The sequence below is a fragment of the Lepisma saccharinum genome, chromosome 10 (genome assembly GCF_977018435.1).
Source record: "Lepisma saccharinum chromosome 10, izLepSacc3.1, whole genome shotgun sequence".
Taxonomy (NCBI): domain Eukaryota; kingdom Metazoa; phylum Arthropoda; class Insecta; order Zygentoma; family Lepismatidae; genus Lepisma; species Lepisma saccharinum.
The window spans coordinates 35468511-35491938 of NC_139238.1; the positions used below are offsets into that span (position 1 = coordinate 35468511).

General features: G+C 36.8%; 1 protein-coding gene across 1 annotated transcript in view; it reads left to right on the forward strand.

Annotated features, from left to right (window-relative positions):
* Nucleotides 1–23428, forward strand: part of LOC145993864 (uncharacterized) — an 84260-nt gene that overhangs the window by 58202 nt on the left and 2630 nt on the right. Inside the window, exons 2-6 of the mRNA XM_083129725.1 lie at nucleotides 14335–14428; nucleotides 15603–15711; nucleotides 18882–19026; nucleotides 21369–21432; nucleotides 23194–23372. Of these exons, the coding sequence (XP_082985851.1) occupies nucleotides 14345–14428; nucleotides 15603–15711; nucleotides 18882–19026; nucleotides 21369–21432; nucleotides 23194–23372 (581 nt within the window). The 5' untranslated portion in view covers nucleotides 14335–14344. The remainder of the gene's footprint in view (nucleotides 1–14334; nucleotides 14429–15602; nucleotides 15712–18881; nucleotides 19027–21368; nucleotides 21433–23193; nucleotides 23373–23428) is intronic.

The following is a 23428-nucleotide window of genomic DNA, read 5'->3' on the forward strand; positions in this document are numbered from 1 at the left end:
GTCACTGCTAGTGGAGTTCCTTCCAGAGGGACACACAATTAACGCAAACACGTACTGTGAAACACTGCATCGTCTACGGACATCAATCAAGAATAAGCATCGAGGAAACCTCAGCAAAGGCGTCATTTTACTCCAGGACAATGCTCGTCCCCATACAGCCAGACAGACACAGGATCTGTTGCAATCATTCCATTGGGAAGTGCTAGACCACCTTGCATCCAGTCCTGACTTGAGTCCATGTGATTCTCACATTTTTGAACCTATGAAGAAACACCTCAGAGGACGATGCTTTGCCTCGAGTCCTGAGCTGCAGGAAGCTGTCAGGGAATGGTTTCATTACCAGCACAAGGACTTCTTCTACCAAGGAATTCATAACCTTGTTTCAAAGTGGGACCAGTGTCTTACCTCATACGCTGAATATGTGTAGCCAACTACTGTAATAAAGTTTCTGCAAGGAAATAGACCTTTTCATTTGAATGCACCTAATATGTTGTATTTTATGTATGATAGCCCACTATACTCACCAATTTTTTAAATTTATTATGAGTGTTACAATTGACACATATGAGTTTTACAATTGTCCCCATTAGTGGGGTCAATTGTAACAGTACACCCTTCCGCACTTATTTGCATATTTCACACATATCATGGATCATAAATATGTTTTGTGTGTGTATAATGATTGACGAAGGGTGAATAGATGGTTTCCAATAAAAATCCGTGATTAATTATTTCAAATGTTACAAATATGCCACAACATTCAAATTTTGTTACATTTGACCCCGGTCTCCCCTACGTCTCCATGTCGACCAACAATAAACTGTCATCTGCTGCTCCTCCTGTCACAGACTTCGTTTGGTAATAACTACGAACCAGTGGCGGCGATTGGATCCCAAAACCGGTGGGGCAAGGTGCCAAATATAGGAGGGCCAAATACATTATATTTACCTTTGTACATAAGATTTAGCATAGTGCGGGGACAAAAGTGGCGAAAACTGGGGGCAACTCCCCCCTCGCCTTCCCTAATCGCTGCCACTGTAGTAGGAACACATTCTCCAGCCCTCCATTGCAACTGACTGTACGAAATGACGCCATCTCTTCTATTATTCCCCTTCCCGCCAACCACGAAAGGCTATCGCGCCTGCGCTTTATTCATTTTATGTGATTTTATCAACTGTCGTTTTTTATGTTGATACAACAAATTGCATATTTATGTTGTGTAAATTAGTATAACAGTGCTGTTAATTGCAGATACATGTTGGATTTATTAATTATGTGTGTAAAATTGTAATTTGTATTTTCTTTGTTGTTTTAACTGTGTTGTGTAAATCTAGTATGAGAGTCCTAGAGAAAAAAGGGGACAAACGATTGAAATCAGCAAATGAAAGTCGCGAGATGTTAATAGAATTTTTGTTTTGCCCCGATGTAAATTTTTCCAGTCGCCACTTTTGGCAAATAGACTCTGAGTTTGAATTGCGTTTTAAGTACATGCACAGTGCACTATGTGTCCCCACCGGTCGAAATTGGTAAGATAGCGAAGAATGGTAAGATTATGTGATCATCTTCGGAAATATATTCAGCCTGTTCTGCCTTCTCTCGCTTTTTTCCTTCCGGGATGTATCGGTAAAGATGCCGGAAGCCTCTGCGTACCTCTACAAAGCTTCGCGCGCGTTCAGAAATGTCCCTCTGACGTTCGAGTCTAGATAAATTCCACTTGAGCCCTTTGTCGTCTGGAAGATCTGACCACCTCACATCTTCGGTGCTTTGTTAGATCTTTGCCCCAATCATGCGATACTGACCTTCGACGATCTTTAGAAAAAATTTCACCGTGTCTTTGATGCTGTCAGACTCCTGGATCAGTTCCGCCGCAGTTTCCCTTATTTAATTCAGTCTCGGCTCGTTACTTCGGTGTTCAGTGTGCAACGTCTGCACCAGATCCCACCTTTCCTTCGATCCTAATTCCTCCGTACCATTTAAGTTATGCTCCTTCTCTTTCACGCTTTGAAAGTAAGTGCTCAGGTAGACATATTCCAAGAAAAATTTCTCTCGTGTTGTGAAGTCCGTTTGGGTAGACTCGTACATGTACTTTGAAATGGGGATATCTTCTTCCCTTCTGCATTCACCTTTTATTTCTTTCGTCATTCCATCTCATATTTCTGTACGTTTTAGTCCATCGTCTGCCTGACTTTTGTCCTCAGGTTCTCTATCGAGGTATTTTGCCATGCATTTTCCCACTATTTCAAAGTCTTTCATTTTACAATGTTTATTGTCACGGTTTGCCTGCAATTCTCTCGAATTGTAACTCAACTCACTCTGCTGTCTTTCTCTGAAGGTAAACTTCAAGGCATATATATATTGTCCAACATAATTTCTGATTCTGCTCCACAACGATATTGAATACGATCCTACATTGTAGATCATTTCTGTGAGTGTTTCTGTTGGAACTAGTAAGTCCAGTTTCTGCAGATGTTTGCAGAACTTCCTTTCGCCATCTTTCTGCGAATTCGAATCAACTATGTCCTTTGGAGCTGGCTGCCTAGCAAGAAAATGAAGAATCGTTCTGGTTCTTCCATTCTGCACGCTCTTTATACTTTGCATACTAAGACCTTGCTCGGAAGACTCGGAAAAGACCATTACCAGCACTGCAACATACTTTAGTTCGTAAGTACCGCATGCTAACAACATCTCTGCCATGTGCCAATGTGTCAACTTGCAGAAACTCAAACTGTGAAATCGTTATCAAACTCCTCGAGATTTAGACGTTTCACCACTACTTCGTTTCGTTCAAAAGAATTCTGTCTAACTACTAGCTGCTTATTCACTTCAACAATTTGCATCGGTTGCTTAAGATCATCACTTGAAATTTGAAGAAGTCTGTGGCATACTTCTTCCTCTGTCCACATAGTGAGTTACTGGCTCTCGGTGATAATTGCACCACCACGCGAGAGATAATACTGTGCCGCTACTTCTACTATATCAAAATAGTGAATCCTGTACAACTGAAGGCTATACGAAGACTCATACGCCTCGAGGAATACCATCCTACGCACTGTTCTTCGCACGAGGGATCGAGGAGCTGTTCTCATCGCTTCCTGCAGCATAGGGCTTGGCAGTCGTCTTCTGATCATAGCTCGCAAGAGACCTGGGGTCTGCCTGCGTTCTGTCACCCGGCGCTGCATTATCGAATCTTTTATTCCACTTTGAAAATGGCGAAAACCTCAAATCGTACCTTACTTGATCACAATCTAAAGCTTTCTGCGTTTTCGCGCAACATTCCAACAAAGCATATATTGTAACTTGCATGCCGCATTGTTAGTAATATTGCCTGGTGCATCAACAAATGCTTTAAAGAAAATAAGTGTCGGTTAAGGATGATCCCGTTCTTCGTCTTGTATGAATTTTTTGTGCTTCTGGTCATTTCATTCCTACCCTGTTATTTTGTGATTAGATTGAACAAACATCATACATAACTTATCTACATGTGTGTCTAAATAAATCCTCAGAACAGGATTCAATCTCATACATTGAAAGGGAAAAAGAAAGTTTAAGAGACAATAAAATCAGTTTACGAAAGGCGCTGAGTAACGTTGTCATCATAAAACTTGAAATGATTCTAAAATCACATTCGATTGCCTTCAAACAAAAATTTGACAGCAATTTCAATTTTTAACCAAATATGACATTTTTTAAAAAAAGTAAATGAAAGTCCAAGATGATACAGAAGAAGAGAAAATCTGTGCACGTTAAACATTATTTTAACAGACATGGAGGGTTTTTCATTTCTTTCAAAATACTGCCATGTTGACATATAAACATAAATAATCCTACCAAATTTAATTTGTGTATAGTTGTAATCATTAATTGGGGTAACACCCTAATTACAATACTCATATATCAAATTTGAATGCATGTGCTGCTTACATAACTACGTTATTCTCAAACGCTGTATTAAAAATAAGTAACTGAATTAACGCCGCTATCAAAATTATGGAATCGTGAGAATCATGATAATAAATAGGTAGCAGAATCTTTTTTCCAATAAGTACAACTATCATACTAGGGCCTTCTTTTGAATATCCATAGGATTGTTCTAAGTATTTTTATGCAGAAGTAGCGAGTAGCGAACAGGAGTAGCGTAGCGAGCTATTTTTTTTTTTTTTTTTGTAGAATGCGGCTGTAGCTGTAGCGAAGCTACTTTTAAAACGTAGCGTTCTGATCACTGGTTCTGAATACATACAAATGTGTGGTTTGTGTGAGAGAGCGTGTGCGTGAACACGCCAACTTAAGTGTGAAATATTGACATGGTGTAATTGTGTAGATATTAATTTGCTGACGTTATTTAGGGACTTAATTTTTCATATCTGACAGCAGATATATCCTGGGCCGGACGACCCTGGCGACTGCTCGGGCACCAAATCAGGAAAGTCCACCTTATGCACAGAAAGGCTAATCGGGACTGGACCTACAGTTTAAAAAGCGATCCGAACCACTATGTGCCTCCACCGGGTGCGTGTCTATTTGTTTTAAAAAGGTTGGATATAATGTTGGCAAGTTGCTGCTTAATAACATAATAATCATGAAGCAATTACTGTTATTTTAATGTGATTATGAAGGTATTAAATAAACACTTATCTACAATAAACGTGATCTTTAACAGTAACAGTTAAAGTATTTTGAAAATAAGGCTATTATTTTTGGTCATTAAAGCCGTAATTATTAAATCATTAATTAATATAATTTATTTATATATTTATCCATATACATTTATATTTATAAACATATAAACAAGGTAAACAAATTAATTTGCTACATTTATAAACTAGCGAATTCATTCCTTTAACGCCTGGTTCAAAATGTCAAGAAATTAGTGTAGATAGGTGAAATGTTTTTAATAAGTGTTATTTAGTTAGATATTATTTAATTATTGATTTTATTAAAAATGATAAATAAATTTTCATACTTTTATTGTGTTATGTTTTTATAATGGTGTAAATCTGTACATGGTCTCTCGAAAGGAAATATTTCCTTATTAGAGTTGTAGCTAGAGATTTCATGCCCAGGACAAGAATGATTCTCGCACCTCCTGCACCAAATTTGTATACCCCTAACTAGATGTACTTAGACATTGTAGAAATTTTATGTACTTACTCTTTTACGTTGAATCTGATGAAAAGAAAACTTAGCATTCAAGAAATGTGGCTAATATAGGGTGTTTTTTTTTTAGAGTGATAGAACTTTGAATTGAAATAAAACACAAAAAAATAAGTTTGAAGCCGATTGTGTTTTTATTTGAAATATAACTTTCTGACATTTACTTTTTCAAAATAATTTCCGGCATATGTCCACCACGACTAGCTGTGATGACCCGGATTCGATCAGTCCAATTTTGAACCACTTTTTCAAGTAATTGGGGACGTATGTCGTTAATAACACGAGTTATGTTGGCTTCCGAAGCGTTAATTGTTGCTGGTTTATCAGCATAAACTAGAGACTTTACATATCCCCAAAGAAAATAATCCAGTGGCGTTAGGTCACATGATCTTGGAGGCCAATTCACTGACAGCACCGATATTTCCGAAGTGCTCTATACGTTTGGCGAACAGAACATTGATTTTGGAAATATATTTCCACAATTTGTAAACGTTGTTGCGGCGTCAGTTTTTCCATGATCATTTGCCAACGCTCACTGATATGAAATGACAAAACAACATGTCATCAAAACAAAACAAATGACAGCTATCCCTATCGAAAGTTCTATCACTCTTAAAAAAACACTCTTTACAAGGACAGTCGGTTGTGCATCCCACACATTGAAGCAGTGTGTGTTATTGTTCACATCTGCAAAATCGATTCCAAATTAAAGATAACTAAATGGAGGGACAGAAAATCAGAAACTTTAAAAAGCCATTAGTTTCCTATTAAATTAACATGTAAGTGCTATGTTTTATTCCCGACGAAAGGAGGTGAGCAATGGAGGAGAAATGACAGGTCGGTCTAATATCTATGTTCCAGGGGCCTAGGGTGACAATGACAACCACCTTCGCAGCTACGGCTCCATTTTTTATTAGTCCAATTTGATATAATTTTAAAATCTTATCTCCCGGACCCTCCTAAATACATCCTTGAATGAAGTTTTGTTTGTGTGTTTATGGATATAGGCGTATCCAGCGTGGGGGTACTTGCACCACGCGGGAAAACGAGTCGTAAAAAGTTTCGTCCTGTTCATTGTGTGTGTTTTCGAAATAAAGCATTGCCCTGCTTGGAAAGTGGTTTCCCCCCTGAATAAAAAGTCTGGGTAGGCCCATCCATGTTTGTGGTCCATTTAAAATTTTTAAATAAAATATCTCGAAAAATACACATCGTACGAAAAAATGTTCAATATAAAAATGTATAGCCTTCTGTTGGAAGAAGGTCTATGATGGCGTTATCGGTTATATTGTAGATGACGTTACTGTAAGAGAAAAGTATAGACACTTCATTATTTTAAATGGGAACATTCATTTTTTATTGCTAAATAAAATTCTACGCAAAAATATATGAAACTTTTAGTCCGAACGTTCGGAAGGGGGATCTGAAAGATGATTGACAAAGTAAAATTATATACTTCACAAATATGGTGTAATAAAGCGGTAATTAGTACCACAATACAGTGTAATATGATCATGGTGGTTTAAATTCTTTTCGATAGTGAGATAAGGTAGACAAAGAAACTTTGCATTCAGCTAGTAAAAACAAGATTATTTTAAAGACAGAATCTTCCTCCTGTCAATTAGTTGAGGGGAGGTACAAAAAACTAAATGCTGACCAAGGCAGTAATTTTATTTTATTAAAAACATAAACTAACGTAACGTTTCAACCTTCTAGCAAGGTCTTCTTCAGACTCTGTATCAAGTACAAAAGTAACCTGATACAACAAAAGGGCAATATATACGAGGGTTGGGGCAAAAGTCATTGCAACTATTTTTTTTCTTGCAGATACCAGCCCGGTTGGAAAATGCGACATATACAGATGAAAGAACGAAGGGGGAACTACATGTGGGGACAGTTAAAACACGCGAACATTATGCCTCACATAGTTATTACGATAGTGTACAGGACAATACTGGTTTGATCGTGCAAAACAATTACATACCTGTTCTACAGTTGACAGAACGCAACGGGTGTCATTGTGTGCCACTTCGTTCCACATGGCAGAACAGTGACAGAAGAGTACTACAGGAACTTCCTTGTGCGACAGGTACGACGTGGCGTTTGGGAGAAACGTCCGGACCTTTTGCACAGTGCAATCATCCTGCACGACAACGCTAGACCACATAAAGCAGAGTGTGTACGGTGGCAACTGCAACGCTGGGGATGGGAAGAATTGGAGCACCCGCCATACTCTCCTGACATTTCACCCTGTGACTTTCATCTCATACACAAGGTTAAGGAACCACTATGTGGAAGGCGGTTTGCGACACGAGAGGGCATTGCCAATGCTGTGCAACAACAGATGACCCCGATTCACCCATGGTGCGACCAATGGTGACGCAGATGGTATTCCGAGTCTCCCACATCGTTGGCAGCATGTGGTGCACATAGCAGGTGACTACTTTGAGGGCCTCTAGCCCCAGTTTTGTTCTGTCAACTGTAGAACAGGTATGTAATTGTTTTGCACGATCAAACCAGTATTGTCCTGTACACTATCGTAATAACTATGTGAGGCACAATGTTCGCGTGTTTTAACTGTCCCCATATGTAGTTCTCCCTTCGTTCTTTCATCTGTATATGTCGCATTTTCCAACCGAGCTGGTATCTGCAAGAAAAAAAAATAGTTGCAATGACTTCTGCCCCAACCCTCGTATACACAAACATTACTTCCTCCAGACTATTTAGAAAGTTGTTTGGAACTTTCTAGCAGATGACTTTCACTTTCCAACTTTACTTTCACCTAAAAGGCTAAACGCAATTACTTCCATATAGAATGTGGTTGGACTTTTTAATCTCACGCTCTTTTCCCTTCATTTTTCTTCCTTCTCCTCTCCTCTTTTTCTCTTGTCCTTGCCACTCTTTCCAACATCTTCTTCCATTCTTTGTTTAACTTCAGTCCCCCATTCTAGTTCATTGTGTCTTCTTCACCTTTCTTTTCTATTTCCTTGGCTTCCTTCCATTTTCTCACTAGCATTCTCTTCTCCCTTCCTATCTGCTTAGCCTCATCCCACTCTATGTCATGTCCTGTTTCTCTCGTGTGTTTAAATATTGCATTTCTCTCTCTCTTAAGTCGTACATCATCCCTATGTTTATTCAACCTGTCTTTCAGCCTTTTTTTCGTTTCTCCTATGTACACACTCTGACATTCTTTACATTTCACTTCGTAGATAATCCCTTCCTCTTCCTCTTCTCTGTTTTCCTTTTTCTTGTTAGCATTCCTCGCTATTTCTAAGATGCTTCTCCCTCCCTTCCTGTAAGTTTTAATCCCCGCTTTTTTAAGCACTTTGCATATCTTTTCTGTGGTCTTCCCCATACTCCTTATTCCAAACCTTCTCTCCTCTTTTTCTTTCTCTTCCAATTCTCCCCTGCCCGTTTTCTTACTTCTTCTGTTTATGTCCAGTCTATCCTGCTTCTCATAGCCATTCTTTTCCAGCTTTTTCCATAGGCTATTTATTTTGCCTTCTTTTTCACATTCTTTCATGCATATTTTCTTGATTCTGTCCTCCATATTCTTTATAAAATTTATTTTTGTCACCTCACTTACATCACTTCTTTTGTGGCAGAATACCCCTGCTGCACACTTCTTCTGATGCCAAGCGGTTTCAATTTCTTGTCCTCTTTTCCTTCTCATCAATATATCTAGTTTGAAGAAGACCTTGCTAGAAGGTTGAAACGTTACGTTAGTTTATGTTTTTAATAAAATAAAATTACTGCCTTGGTCAGCATTTAGTTTTTTCATAATCATGGAAACAAGGCTTAATGGTGTTATAAGGGGAGGTACAGTCACGAACACTTCTGGGTTGTAACGATCCCCCTGAGAGTCATTGTTACAACCCAGAAGTGTCCGTGACTGTACAAAAGGTACATTGTACCACCTGTTCCTGCGCCACTGTGCACAGGTACAGTTTCCTTCTCTAACAAGAAACATTAAGGGAGATATGAGGGCTCCTCTTCCTTCATGACCAAAAGTTATACCGGATCTTCATTTAACATAAGGAGTAAATGTTGACGCGCTCTTTCAATTTCTATAATTATACGATACATCTCATACATACACTAGATAAAAAGAAGCTCGGAAAGTTTGTTCCTTCATTTATTATTAGATCAATTCACTATTCTTAATTTGACTATGCGATTTATTCGAATATTTCTTGCGGATATCTACCTGAATATACATATGCATATCGCATAAGTGTGCAATGTAGTTGCATACATTCAAGATGAAATTAGGTTTTTCGAGGGTCCGTAGCGTTCAAACAAAAATTTCTGAAGAATGGTTAATAACCAGTGGCGAAGTGTAACATTTTTACGTAGTCATCGCAAGACTTGCAAAACGTCATGAAAAATCTTTCAACCAGGGGAAGGGGAGAAATATTTTTCCACGGTAAACGCCAAGGTTATGCGATATGTTATGCGATTTATATTATATTATCTGAGTGATAATAATATCTCACGGTGGTGTAAGCGCATGTCCACACTATCTGAAGAAAACGAAATATTCTGAGTTTGTTTACCATACATTTCCGTCCGAATGAGAAGTTCCGAAAATTGGGAAAGCAAACCCTATCGAAAATACAAAATTTCAGGTTGCTAACATTTTTACTATAATATTACGAACGTGATTTAAAATTCGAATTACTCAAAACAACAGGAAGTACGTCGTGTTTTGTAAAGCAAGAACATTTTTCCGAGAAGGAAATACAATGGATCCATATAGGCTCGTACCCAGGGAAGGGGTCACAGGTGCCATGCCCCCCCCCCCCTCGAACTGTGAAATATTTAAATGTGAAGATATAAAAACTATGAAAATAACATCGAAGATTTTTCAAATTTTTAAAAATTTCAATTTTTTCCTTCATAAATAAATGTGTTTATTGTGTAGAGAGGCAAGCTCCAGGAGTCTGCAGTCTGCAATATTGAATAGTTTTATTTTTATAACCATTGATGCAAGGCTACAGCAGTGTCGTCGATTAGGGAGGGGACGGCAGTTGCGCCCACTACTATTTTTCCACTTGTCTACCAAGAGAAAGTAAATAGTCCTTGCCGACCAGTTTTGGCACCCAATCTCCGCTACTGGTTACCAGACGAAAATGCCTCTTCTTGGTTAACTCACATTTAGATTTCTTTATTACAATAATAATTGATAATACGTATAATTTAATTTATAAATATATTATTTAAACATAGAATTATCATGGCTGTTCAATGACTGGTGCTGGTGTAAGAAAGTTGAAGGACATTTGAAAACATTGTTAATTTAAGGAACATAGAACTATTCGATACTTCTTAGAATAGAATGTAAACAGTAAGCACTAAGATGCACGCCTCCTTCATCAATTTCATCATACTATCGCTCATCATCATCGTCGCGATTAAACAAACTTGGCAGAAAGGCAACGCAAAAATAATCTAATTCAATCAACCTCACAGCATTTCTGATCTTCTATTTGTTCTTGTTCCACATTTTCAGATCTAACCCCTCCCCTTTAAAAAAATCTGGTTAGAGGCCTTAGAGCAACATGTACAAAATAATGATAAAACATGAATGCAAGACTAATATAAGTATGAAATATTATTGATCATTATTAATAGAGAGCAAGAATCAAATAAAATCTTAACACTTAATGAAAACAACTATTTTCTATTTTTATCTCATTTTATATATATATATAAAAGGTATCTTTATGTCCAGACCTTCTAGCGGTTGAAGCACCTTGGATTCGCACAATTTCTGCTATGACCTGGCCCGCCTGACACCACTGCACTCAGCAGGAAATGAAGCGGGACGGTCTGGCACGGGGTGTAGAACTGGTCTCTCATTTCGATGCGCGAATCTCTTGGGTATTTCTAGCTGTTTCATGGTGTCACGTGACTAATTTCGCGCAAATATGCGAATATTCTGGCTTATTTTTTCACTTATTCTCTAAAATATTTAAAATCCAATATTTTATTATTTTCCTTTGCCATCGCCGCATCTTTGGGCCTCCCCGATGGCGCAGTGGTAGCGTCGTCTCCTTGTAATCAAGGGGTTCCGGGTTCGGTACCCGGTAGAGGCACATAGTGGTTCGGATCCCACTTTAAACTGTAGGTCCAGTTCCGAGTAGTCTTACTGTGCATAAAGTGGACTTAAAACACCAACTCAATCAATCGATCATCGCCGCATCTCTATTCTGTATAATAACATAAGTACGATACACAAGCGTGTGTTTGAGGTTTTTTTGTTTTAAGCCATTTTATACACAGTTTAAAGTGGGCGATATGCAGTGCGTTCAATTTAAAATTGTACCCACCGGATTCCGTTAGGTATTCGTGCGGTACGATTTTAAATTGCACACTGTATTATTACAGGACGAAACCAAGTGTTTGATAATAAACAAAACCTAATTATAGGTAACAACAGTTAACGAAATGGAACGATATAAAGGAGGAAATTAAAAGCACCCGTCATTAAGGTAACACGTGTTAATTTTCTATTCACACACTTCTTATTCTTTAGAAGAAAGTAAAACTTGAAATGTACAAGACAGTAATTTTGCCAGTAGTTCTGTATGGATGTGAAACGTGATTCAGTACACTAAAAGAGCAACATAGAAAATGATAAAAATAACATCTCAAGAAAGATATTTGCACACAAAAGAGATGAAACATCAGGGGAGTGTTTCATAATCTATATTCATCCCCTGATATTAGGGTCAAGTGCCCATATTTCGGATAGGTTCCTAATTTCGGATACCAAGAAATTTCCACCTTAGAACAGCAGCACCGAAGTGCATATAGTGCCAACTAACACGCTGCTTCGTCCCCCAGTTTCACCCTTGTGTGTGACCTTGAGCAATGTTTCTTTAGTGTGTGGCTGATATTTCTGACTTTTCCGGAGTTTTGATGTAATATTTCACCATCCAAACTTAAGGCCTACAACTAGAAGGTTAGTTTTTACTCACTTCTGTCTACATTTTATATAATCTTGAGATATTCAGCAAACATTATTACGTAGTTTCAGTCACATTATTTCAGAGGGGGAACGCACAGAATCGCCATATTGAATATGCAACTGGGTTTCCTAATTTCGGATGCTACACGGGTACCTAATTTCAACTATCAGAAATTGTGCACCCTTTCCAAATACTCATTAGTAACCCTATCCGAAATTAGGAAATACCCTATCCGACATTAGGCAACCTTTTTGTGAGACTAAAAATATGCATACAATTCTTTGTTTCATAAAATATACCAAAAATGTTAATATAACTTTCAGAAACATTAATAAATATATGTTCAATGTTTATCAATACATTTATGGCTTATTTTGTTTACATTTAGGTACTGAAAATCTAATTTGAAATTAAGTATCCGAAATATGGGCACTTAACCCTAATACGCACGTGCATGCATATTGCACATCACGAAAATTATGTCACATATGGTGCTCTCGAGGTTTCAAAAATCATTCATCGGTTTCTTCTTCAGTAGTTAAATTTGATGTGGTGCATTTAAAGGGTGAAATAAAACAGTATAAAAGTAATATAATTATTTCTTCTATAATTTGTGTTCAGGGGCAGCTTAAGGGACGGGCGACTGTCCAGAGTAGGGATGGCCAAACGGATCTGGATCCGAAAAATCCGGATCCGAGAGTTTCGTATCTCAATCCCATTATTTTCATTAGTTAGTCCTTCAAGATTTTTTTCAAGTGAAATAATTTGCTACGCATCGGCTAACACACTCGTGCACAAAAATAATCTTACTTGTTTAACATAAAATGTCAGAGGTGATTTTGTAAATGCCATTGAAACGAATATGTATTGGAAATGGAAACATAAATGTGAGACATTCCATTCCAGGATGAAACCTTTAACACATTTAACAAGATAGAAATGTTATACAAAAGTTATACAATTGTCCTACAGTTACAGTTTTAGAAATTAAAATAAAACATTATAATATATGCAGTGTTATATAATTACAAGGTGTAAGACTTAACAAGGGAGGTTATCTAAGTGTCCCCCTCCGATTTCCATGAAACTTGACAGGTGTATAGAGGAGCCCAAAGGAAGAAATACGTGTTTTTTGTTTCGGCTAAAAAACTGTTCTAGGGGGCAACCCCCACCCCTCAAATGTCAAGATGAGGACAAATTTAAGTGGGCATTTGACCCCTGTGTCCTATTTCGATTTCCATGAAACTTGGCAGATGTATAGAGGGGCCTAAAGGAAGAAATACGAGTTTTTTTGTATCGGCTAAAAAACTGTTCTAGGGGGCAACCCTTTCAAATGTCAAGATCAGGACAAATTTAAGTGGGCATTTGACTCCTGTGTCCCCTTCCGATTTCCATGAAACTTGGCAGGTGTAAGAGGGGCCCAAAGGAAGAAATAATTGTTTTTTTTGTTTCAGCTAAAAAACTGTTTTAGGGGGCAAAACCCCCTTAAATGTCACGATGATGAGAAATTGAAGTGAGGATCTGACCCCTGTGTCCCTCTCGGATTTCCATGAAACTTGGCAGGTGTATAAACGGGTCCAAAAGAAGAAATAAGTGTTTTTTGTTTCGGCTAAAAAACGGTTTTAGGGGCAACCCCCCCCCCCAAATATCAAAATGAGGCAGAGAAGGGGAGGATCGAGTGGACAGAGCGATGCAGTACACGCTGCTGGGAAGGCTCGTAACTGCAGTCACTTTTCTCACCCCCACGCAATCCCGTTCCTCTCACGTGTTGATTGGTGGAGCTGCCTCACGTCACTAGTTGCACAGATACTTGTTTTCGTTCACCTGCTCCAGGGATATAGCTGGGACAGTGTGTAGGAGATTACTGTTATTGTGGTATCATTATGTAGGTATCAAATAAATACATACTTACAATAAACATGTTCTTAACAGTAATACTTAAGGTATTTCCTCATTAAAATCATAAAACTTGGTCGTTTTTTTATTGAGGGCTGGTGGAAAGTTGGGGGGGGGAGGGGTGGCAGGGTAGAAATAATGCATGGGGAGGAACATTACTACATTATTTATCACCTACCTTCATATCAAAAGTTCTTTTTATTTTTTAATGAAACATTAAAGCCTAACTTTTTCTTCATTTAAAATATCTTGATATGATATGATATGCATTTTTGCTTTTTCAAACCTAATATTAAATATTATACTTGTGTTTCAGTGGGTTAACCATGCCTGTCGAGGATGAGAATGTGTTTTCCATTGATTCTTTGCAAAATAGCATCAATGAAATTGGAAGTGATACTGTTAGTCAGGTATGTACAAGTTTTAATATACACTGTATAAGTGAAATATTTATGTGCCAATTTTTACCAATGTATCTATTTATATAATACTTACTGATAACAAGTAGTGCACCTCTGATATAAAGTGGGAGACATTTTTGTGTAAAATAATTAACTTTATCAATTATTATCTAATGTATTTCACATGAAACTAATTGACTTCTTCTTTCTATTGAGCTGGTACAAATTACTGGTAATATAAACGAGCAGACATTGCTATGTACTGAATAATTGCTATTAATTCTTAAAACAAAGATACAATTATTCAGTCAGTAGGACATCTGACTACTATGCAGGAAACTTGGATTTGAATCCCAGGCTGGGTGATTTCAGCTGGGAATTTTCAAAACTATATCCCTGCATAAGGTAGCTCTGGGATTAATCCATCCTCTGATAAAGTGGGTAGCTGTTGAGTAAAGGTGGTTGGAGCATGGTGTTGATCATATCATCTTCACAGTGACTGTGATTGTGAATGTAGTGGAGACTTTTACCTTTACAACTTCCATAGTTCTTTGCAATGTGGAGGAGAATTCTTTACCTATACCACCTATATCTTATATGTGAGTATATATACAGGGTGGGCACAAAGTTGCTTTCCCCAATAAATGAAGACTTTGTGCCCACGTTGTATGTGTGGAATTGTGACTGTCCAGTTGGTATAGTGTCCGACTGTCATGCAGGTAACCAAAGTTCGATTCCCAGGATGGGTGAGTGATCTCATGTGAGAATACAGGGGAACCTGGATTTTATGTTTTTCAGCGGACCAAGCTGAAAGAACTTTTAAATGTGGGAAAATGCAATATCGATAAACATTTATAGCATTTTTTGTATTGGGATCATGCAGATTGAATGCATAATGCGGGAAAATGTAAAACTGGAACTTGCAAAATCAGGTTTCCACTGTATTTCCAACAATGTCCCTAAATAAGCAATTTACAGATTTACCTGGTTCTAGTTGATGTAAGAAAAATATAAAGCAGTTTGTGCTTCTTGTCTCATAAAACTTCCTCCCATGTCTGATCTATGGCTTAGATTTCCCTGTGAATTATGTAAATTATCATATCTTCAATGTTTTTAATGCAAAAAATGTGCATGATGCTAAATCATTTCTGAAGTAATTTCTGGTTATGCATTTCATTTTCAGCATGAGATTCTACCAACATTAGTTCATACAAGAGAAGAGCTGCAAGATGGAGTTCAGAGAAAAACTGAGGAGCTGGATAAAGCACGAGCTGAGAAGATTGCTTTAGAAGGTATGTGATAATTTCATCTTGACTACAACAGTGTCTCAAATTTCACATCATCAAAGGTGAAATGTGGCCCTGAAATAGGGATATTATCATGTAGCCATAAAATAAACAGTACTGGGACACTTTTTATAAAGGAAAAATCATTGAATAACTCGTATGAAATAAACACCACTCACCTTGCCAGAAGAGCTTCATCTCCTTCTTGTGCTTGCCTTGGAATACCTTATGTGATCTAGCATCCTTGGCTGAGTTGTGATGACTTAGAAATTTGTCGTCCATTGAGTTTTATGAACATCAGTGAAAGGAATATAGCCAAGGGGAGGCCTAAGGCGGCTGAAACCCCCCACCCCAAAATGCAACAAATTTAAATAGTGTGTAGTGGTATTTAATTTTACATCTCTAATAGGATTAAACATCTTGAATAATAAGTTGTAATACACTGAAAAATTAATTTTCAGGGCTTCTATCCCTACTTTTCACCTTTAGATGGCAGCTGGTGATAAGCATAGATGTCGGGAAGGGGTCAAACGGGTCAGTCGACTGCCCTGGATATTGACATCATTCAAGTTTTAAAAGGGCAGAAGTTTGTTCTTTTTCTTGTTAATAACAGAAATAAAGTTATAACCAAAGTAAAAAACTGCATTCGCTCCAAAACGTTTTGTGTATAATAGAGGAACCTGGTTATATTTTTATATTCTACCATTTAATCCAAAGAATAAATGGATCCACAGCTTCCAAAATTTATAGTTTTCTTTGAGAGGTCACACAATATAAACTTTGTGAGTAAAATTTATGACTAACTTTTAATGCCCCTTTTTTGATTTTAATGTGTAAAGTTAATAACAAAATATGCAATAACTATGAATTTCAGTACACTAACTGTACAAAATGTAAGAAAATAAAGGACAACAGTTGGGTTGGATATTCACTCATACAGTGGATCGAGTAGCAAAGCCTCTCCATTTATATAATAATAATAATAATAAATTTGGATTAAATTGGTTTAAGTTTAGTAACTTAAATTAGTTATTGTAAAATAACAATATAACTGTGGTAATAATTATTATTGTAATTATCATTTCTAATGATCAAGTTTTATCAATACCCTGCCCCCTCTACAAATATTTCTTGCGATGTACATGCTAAGGGATGAGGTCCCCCTGAAATAAAATTTTTGCTGTGGGCCTGATCAGAGATAAAATATTACTTCTCACAAATTTTGTTTGTAGTTTGGTAATAGTAATGCTCATAGCACTAAATCCTTATTTACACTTGGATCTGCTGCAGGTTATTGATCTTATTGCTTACGATAAAAAAGCTAAGATGGAGCTGGAATTTTCTTACATTCATCAAAATATTCTCGGAACCCACTCAATATTGTCCTCATGTTATCAAGGTGAAACATAAAACAGCACCTTTAAAAAATTGATATTTAATGCCATTTTGTGAGGCAGGGTGCAACACGGTTACATATACTGGGGTGGTGCTCTAGTGGATCATGCCATGACTACGCACTGAATAGCCATTATGACTTCTCTTTGTCAGTGATTACCTTTTCCATACATTTACACTGTGTGCCCCATGAGAAAGAGGCAGTTACATTCCACATTGCATCATATGTCCAAAAATAAGATGCATTGCCATACTGTAACATTTTTAAAAGAGGAAGGTAGGGGGGGTTACAAAGTCACTTGCCACTTTGTGATTATTTCACCAGCAATGAAATAAATGAAAAAACAAACACAATTAAATGTATTCATACATCCTATACCAAGGATTCAAATCTTGGATCCTGACTTTACAAAATGCCACTCTAATCACTTGGTCTCATAGGGTGGCACATTTGCTTAGATTCTTCTTAAATAATAAAAAAATTGTAGATCTTTGAAATAACACAGTAAGCAAAGTACTACACTGCACTAAAGAGTTGTTAAAATGCATCAGTATTAATAATAACAGTGTGTTCAAAGTATTCATTTATTAAAAATATTAAACTAATATACAAAGAGAAAACTAAATATATGCTTACAGGCCGAAACCAAGTGTTAGGTAATAATCAAAATCTAATTATTGATAACAACTTGTTTGAAATAGTTTCCAAATTCAAATACTTAGGAGTAATATTAACAAATGAAAATTATATTAAAGAGGAAATAAAAAGTAGGCTTAATTTGGGAAATGCATGTTACTTCTCTCTTCATAAACTTTTGTCTTCCCGTTTAATATCTAAGAAACTAAAAGTTAGAATATACAAAACAGTAATTTTGCCTGTAGTATTATATGGGTGTGAAACTTGGTCCCTTACATTGAAAGAGAAACATAAATTGAGAGTATTTGAAAATAAGATCCTTAGGAAAATATTTGGACCTAAAAGGGATGAGGAGACAGGTGAGTGGAGAAGGTTACATAATTTAGAAGTACATAATTTGTATTCATGTCCAGATATTATTAGAATAATTAAATCAAGAAGACTTAGATGGGCAGGCCATGTGGCACGAATGGGAGGAAAGAGGAGTTCACAGGATTCTTGTTGGGAAACCTGATGGTAAGAGACCAGTAGGAAGGGCAAGACGAAGATGGAGGGACAATGTTGAGATGGACCTAAAGGAAATCGGTAGGGATGGAAAAAAAAAGCATATAGATCTTGCTCAAGATAGGGACAGATGGAAGGCCTGTGTTGCTGCAGCCATGAACCTTCAGGTTTAAGAAGGCTAGAGAGTTAGTTAGTTTACAAGTCCAGTGTAAATAATTATATTTTTTCTGAAGACTATACACAGAGCATAGAGTTTAATTTAGGCAGTATTATCCAGACATGTTTGTACTTAATTGTTTGAATCACTCGATGAAGAGATATTGACTAAACACATGGCCATGAAATTAGGCGGATGGCAGAAGTTCACACTGTTGCCATGTCATAGTACAACCCCGTGTGTTCGGAGGTTTAAGAGAATTAAAGATCTCATTGTAGAGTTGTGAGTTGTAGACTTGGTCTTTGTAATCCATGTGATACAAACGGACAGTATTTGCTCAAACGACTTTTGTCCTGCTCTCGCTTTGCTTTTCTCATATGTGGCACCACCTCAATTCTGCCCAGCTGCCTAATTTCATGACCGTGCATTTAGAACTGTAATCTACACACAAGTGTGCATGTCCCTGTTTTATTATTTCCACAGAACAGGTGCAAATCCAGCAGTATAGAAACAAAGAACTTAAGAAGGAAATCCAGGAGAATGGAGTTGTGAGTGAGAAAACAAAAGAGCAAATTGAAGAATTGGTGTGTTCTAAAAAACAGGAGAAAAAGAAACAATTGAAAATATTGTAAGTATTAGTATCTTCTTTCAATGTATTGTATATTGTAATGTTCTTTCTTAAAGAAATATATAAGATTTCCATGTGCCTCTTGAAAAAAAAAAACATTTGCTTGCTGATTATTCTGACTGCAACCATTCACAGAAGCCTGTTGATTGACACACTTGAATTACATTTTTCATATGCTCTAATTTCCTTCATTAGGGAAAATTGATTGATTTAGTTTATTTTACTTTGCTTTTCTGCCACGTTTGGCTAATCACAATGATGAGGATGAATGGTGATAAGATGAAATGGATGAAGGGACAACTCAATATGAGCTCCACAGAGGATTATACTGGCTGAGAGTCCAGACGCCAGAGACTCGCTAGTCTGCAAAATGCAGTCCAGGGTGTACTACGTGGAAGTGAGGTTGACATTTGGGTGTCACCCCTTACTAGCCCCATTCATTATAGCACAAGTATGATGAAATCTCTTCTTACACAAAATTTCATGTCTTTTGTGAAAAATTACTCGATGTTTAAATTAAAGCAATTGCCCCCTGCCACCTTTCCAAAAAAATATGGAAAACGAAGAATAAATTTTCAATTACCATAAAAGTATGTGATGGTTTCCACACACTATCTTGGCATCTAAAAAAAAGTAGTGATGTAATAATAAACCTTCAATGAACCTAGCAGGCCAGAAGTATAAAAAAAATATTGACCTCACCTGCTGAAGGAGAGAGGGGGTGGAGGTTGAACTAGTCAGTTGACCCCCTCTCCTGGAAATTGTCATTTCATTAAATTAGGAAAAGAGCAAAAAGCTTATTATTTTGATAAATAAATTTCAGTTAATTGGTATTCCAATAGAATGTTTGAGTGTAAAACTTCATATTTTCATACTCTACCACTTAATCCACGGAAGAAATCAGTGGCATATTCTGAAAATTTGACCTGGTTTACAGCAACAATTCTTATTTATTGTATATATTTATTATATATTAATTGAATATAATAGAAATAAAACGTCAGACATGCAAGTGAAACTAAAAACAGAAGTCCGACAACTTCAAATGCACCGGCAGTAAACCAGATAACATGGGAGAATATGCCACTGTAAGAAATTTTTTCATTAGTTTTCAAAATTCAAAAAATAAGATTTTTATGTAAGAGGGCACACAACATAAATTTTATGACTAAAATGTCCTCTGTTCAAAGATTTTTCTTGAACAAGGTATGCAAAAGATAATAGGAAATAGAACTGCTATGCATTTCAGTAAATTAACTGAATGAAATGTAAAAGTATGATGAAACAACCATGTTGGATAACACTCATCTGGTGGACTGAGTAACAGGAAATAAAGATATGATAGTAGTATTATTTTACTATTCAATTTTGTCAACAGACCCCATACAAAAAACTTCTGGCAATGTCCATGCCACTCATTCATGCAGGGAAAAGTTGTTAATATTATGGCTTAGGTGGTACCCATACTGATGTATTGGTATCGGTATCTGAAAGTATCAATTGGATTTTATTTAAGAAGCAAAATTTATTTATTTGCACCAAGATTGTGTGAAAAACTGAATTTTATCATTACATAACATGGATGTCAATAATAATAATAATAATAATCCAATAGCGCAACAGCCCAATATTGGGCCAAGGCTTACCTACTGACTGCTGGCCTCCCTCCCACGCGAGCCACCAAGGGGGCATGGAGATCTGCACACAGACTAGGGGTGGTCAGCCCGACCGACCCCCAGCCATTGTAGGACTTCGTGACCGGATTACGCTCACTCACTTGGAGCTCCCCAATTTCCTCACGATGGTGGGTTGCCACCGGCCCTATACGTAGGCCGAATAAATTCCAACCAGAGCCGGATTCGAACCTACGCCGTCCCGCAGCGAATGATCTCAAGACGAGTGAACGCCTTAACCTGCTCGGCTATGGAGGAGGACCATGTATTTCAATATTCTGATGTAATTCTTGAATATTTTGATGAGATATTCTGGTAAATCTATGCTTATAATTGCAGCGGATTATTAATCAATATTTTGAATAACGTTTTGTTACAACTAATTGCCAAAATTTTCAAGCATTAGTATCGGTAGGAATCGGTAAGGGTCTCGGCATTGGTATGAATCAGTTCAAATTAGTATTGGCTCAGCTCTAGTTAATATAACACTGCTTACTGGTGGCTATCAACTTCGTAAGGATGGATTTTGGTTTCCTTAGCCAAGCTATATTGTTACATTGCTATTATTAGTATATGCTGATACCGAGAAACTACCAATTGAACATTAATATAATATATAATTTGTGTATGTGGGTCACTAAAGAAAAGAAAATATTGTTATATTTCCAGAAAGGACTATGAACAAAGAATGGCCAAACTTGGTGATGACTTCCGTAGTGGACCCACATTGTATGTAAGTAGTCTATATTGCTCACATGTATTCTGGAGATGGAACAAATACAACAGTACTCTACTGTATTGGGAGGTATACGCATATCAGTAGATCACTAGAAATAACAAATCATTTTAGAATTCAGTATATCAATAAGTGACTTTTAATCTAGTGTAAAATCCTGCCATTTTATTATTATTTTTATGAGAGAAAGTCTTAGTTTTGTACAGACAGATTATTTCAAAGGTAAAATCTATTACAGGCACCTTGTACAAAAGATTTTTCAAATGTTTATATCTTCTTCCACAACACATTGGATGTCGATTTCCATATAGCTGCATTAAAATGACAAGAAACAAGATGTCAAAACAGCATTGCCAAAGTAGTGATTTAGGTCCTGATCTGGAAAATCCAGTATCCAAAATTTATGGATACAGATCTGAAAGTTTCTCCCCAAAATTTGGTTGTGGAACTGAAGAATTTCATATCTAGTTATCTCCAGTGTGGTCATGCAAAAATATTGTAATTTTGTTATTTTGTATTCTGCCACTTTTGGCTAATCAGGACAATGAAGATGAGTGATGATCAGATGAAATCAATGAGACAACACTTACAAAGAACGTCCATGCTCAGGCCAAGATTCCAACCTGAGAATTTTTGTGGCAAGATTGAAAGTTGATCACTTAGTGTGCTTGGCCACCAAGTGGGTAACAGAAATGTTAAATAATCTTCATCAAGACTAGGCAAATTTTACATTGCTGGTTTATGTTACTGGCAAAAACTTTGTATCGCTTCATCTCAAACATATATTTCTCCTTGTAAAATTCATTATGCAAATGAATTTAGGAGAAAAATTGGCTTTCCAGAGAAGTATGCTCGATACTGTGATGTGGAAAAATATTTCTCATCCTGATCCCTATTTTGGAAAATGACTTATTGCTTTCAAGGTTTCAAGCAATTGGGAAATTTTGATGGTTGTATACTAAAAGTGCTCAATTCTCGAAGTTTGATTAAAAGCTTGTGTTCTACATTCTTGGAAATGATAATTTTTATTCCTGAAATGCAAAAACAATCACTTCAGATTTAAATAACCTGTATAATTTGAGATTTCCACAGTATCGGGAAATCCCAACATTTCCTGACTGTGTTGGGAAATGGTGAACATTTTCTATGCTAGCCAAAATAGATCTGCGGCTAAAATAATATATACACATCTATTTTTTTTTGTTGATGATGCCATTTTCTGGGTGAATATAGTTTCTCTATATTAATACTTTTTTAGATTGTAACGAATATTACATCTGTATCAGTAAAAAGTGCATATCAGTACATAAAGAATCTCTCCAAGTTTGGTACATACCTGACAGTTGCTCGATATGTTCACCACTGATGACGCAGCAGACATCAATTCAGAAATCAAGTTGTTGCTACATATGTCCCAACATATCACAATCAATACCAGTGACTGCATGAATGATCCTTTCTGGCACTTGTTCACCTGTTCGATATTTCGTACATTGTACTATCACAACAGACTGACATTTAACAAATTCTAAGAGGCGTAGATTGTGTTCACCAGTACATGCCATGTTTGCTTTAACCATATTATACTGCCACTTAGAGGCTAAACCTACAATTGCGTGATGTAAGCTTTGAGAGATTCTTTATGTACTGATATGCATCTTTTACCTGTATGTGTTATATTTCTTGTACTATACACATTCAAAGTCTCGGAGGGAATTATGAATCACCCTGTATATGTATATCATATTTGTGTTACAGGACAGGAAACACTTAACCAAGGAGTTACAAAGTGTACGACTGAAAAAGGAGGAGATAGTGAAGGAAGAAGGTAGAGTGATGAAAGAAGTCCAGAATATGAAGGCCAAGTTCAAGGACGATGGTTGTGAAGAGCTTGTTGATGACGATGCATTTTCCTTGAAAGAGCTGGAAAAACTGAGGTAAGAAAGCCTATTTTGATGATTATGTCTTAATCTGTTCATCCTTTTTTTTTTTC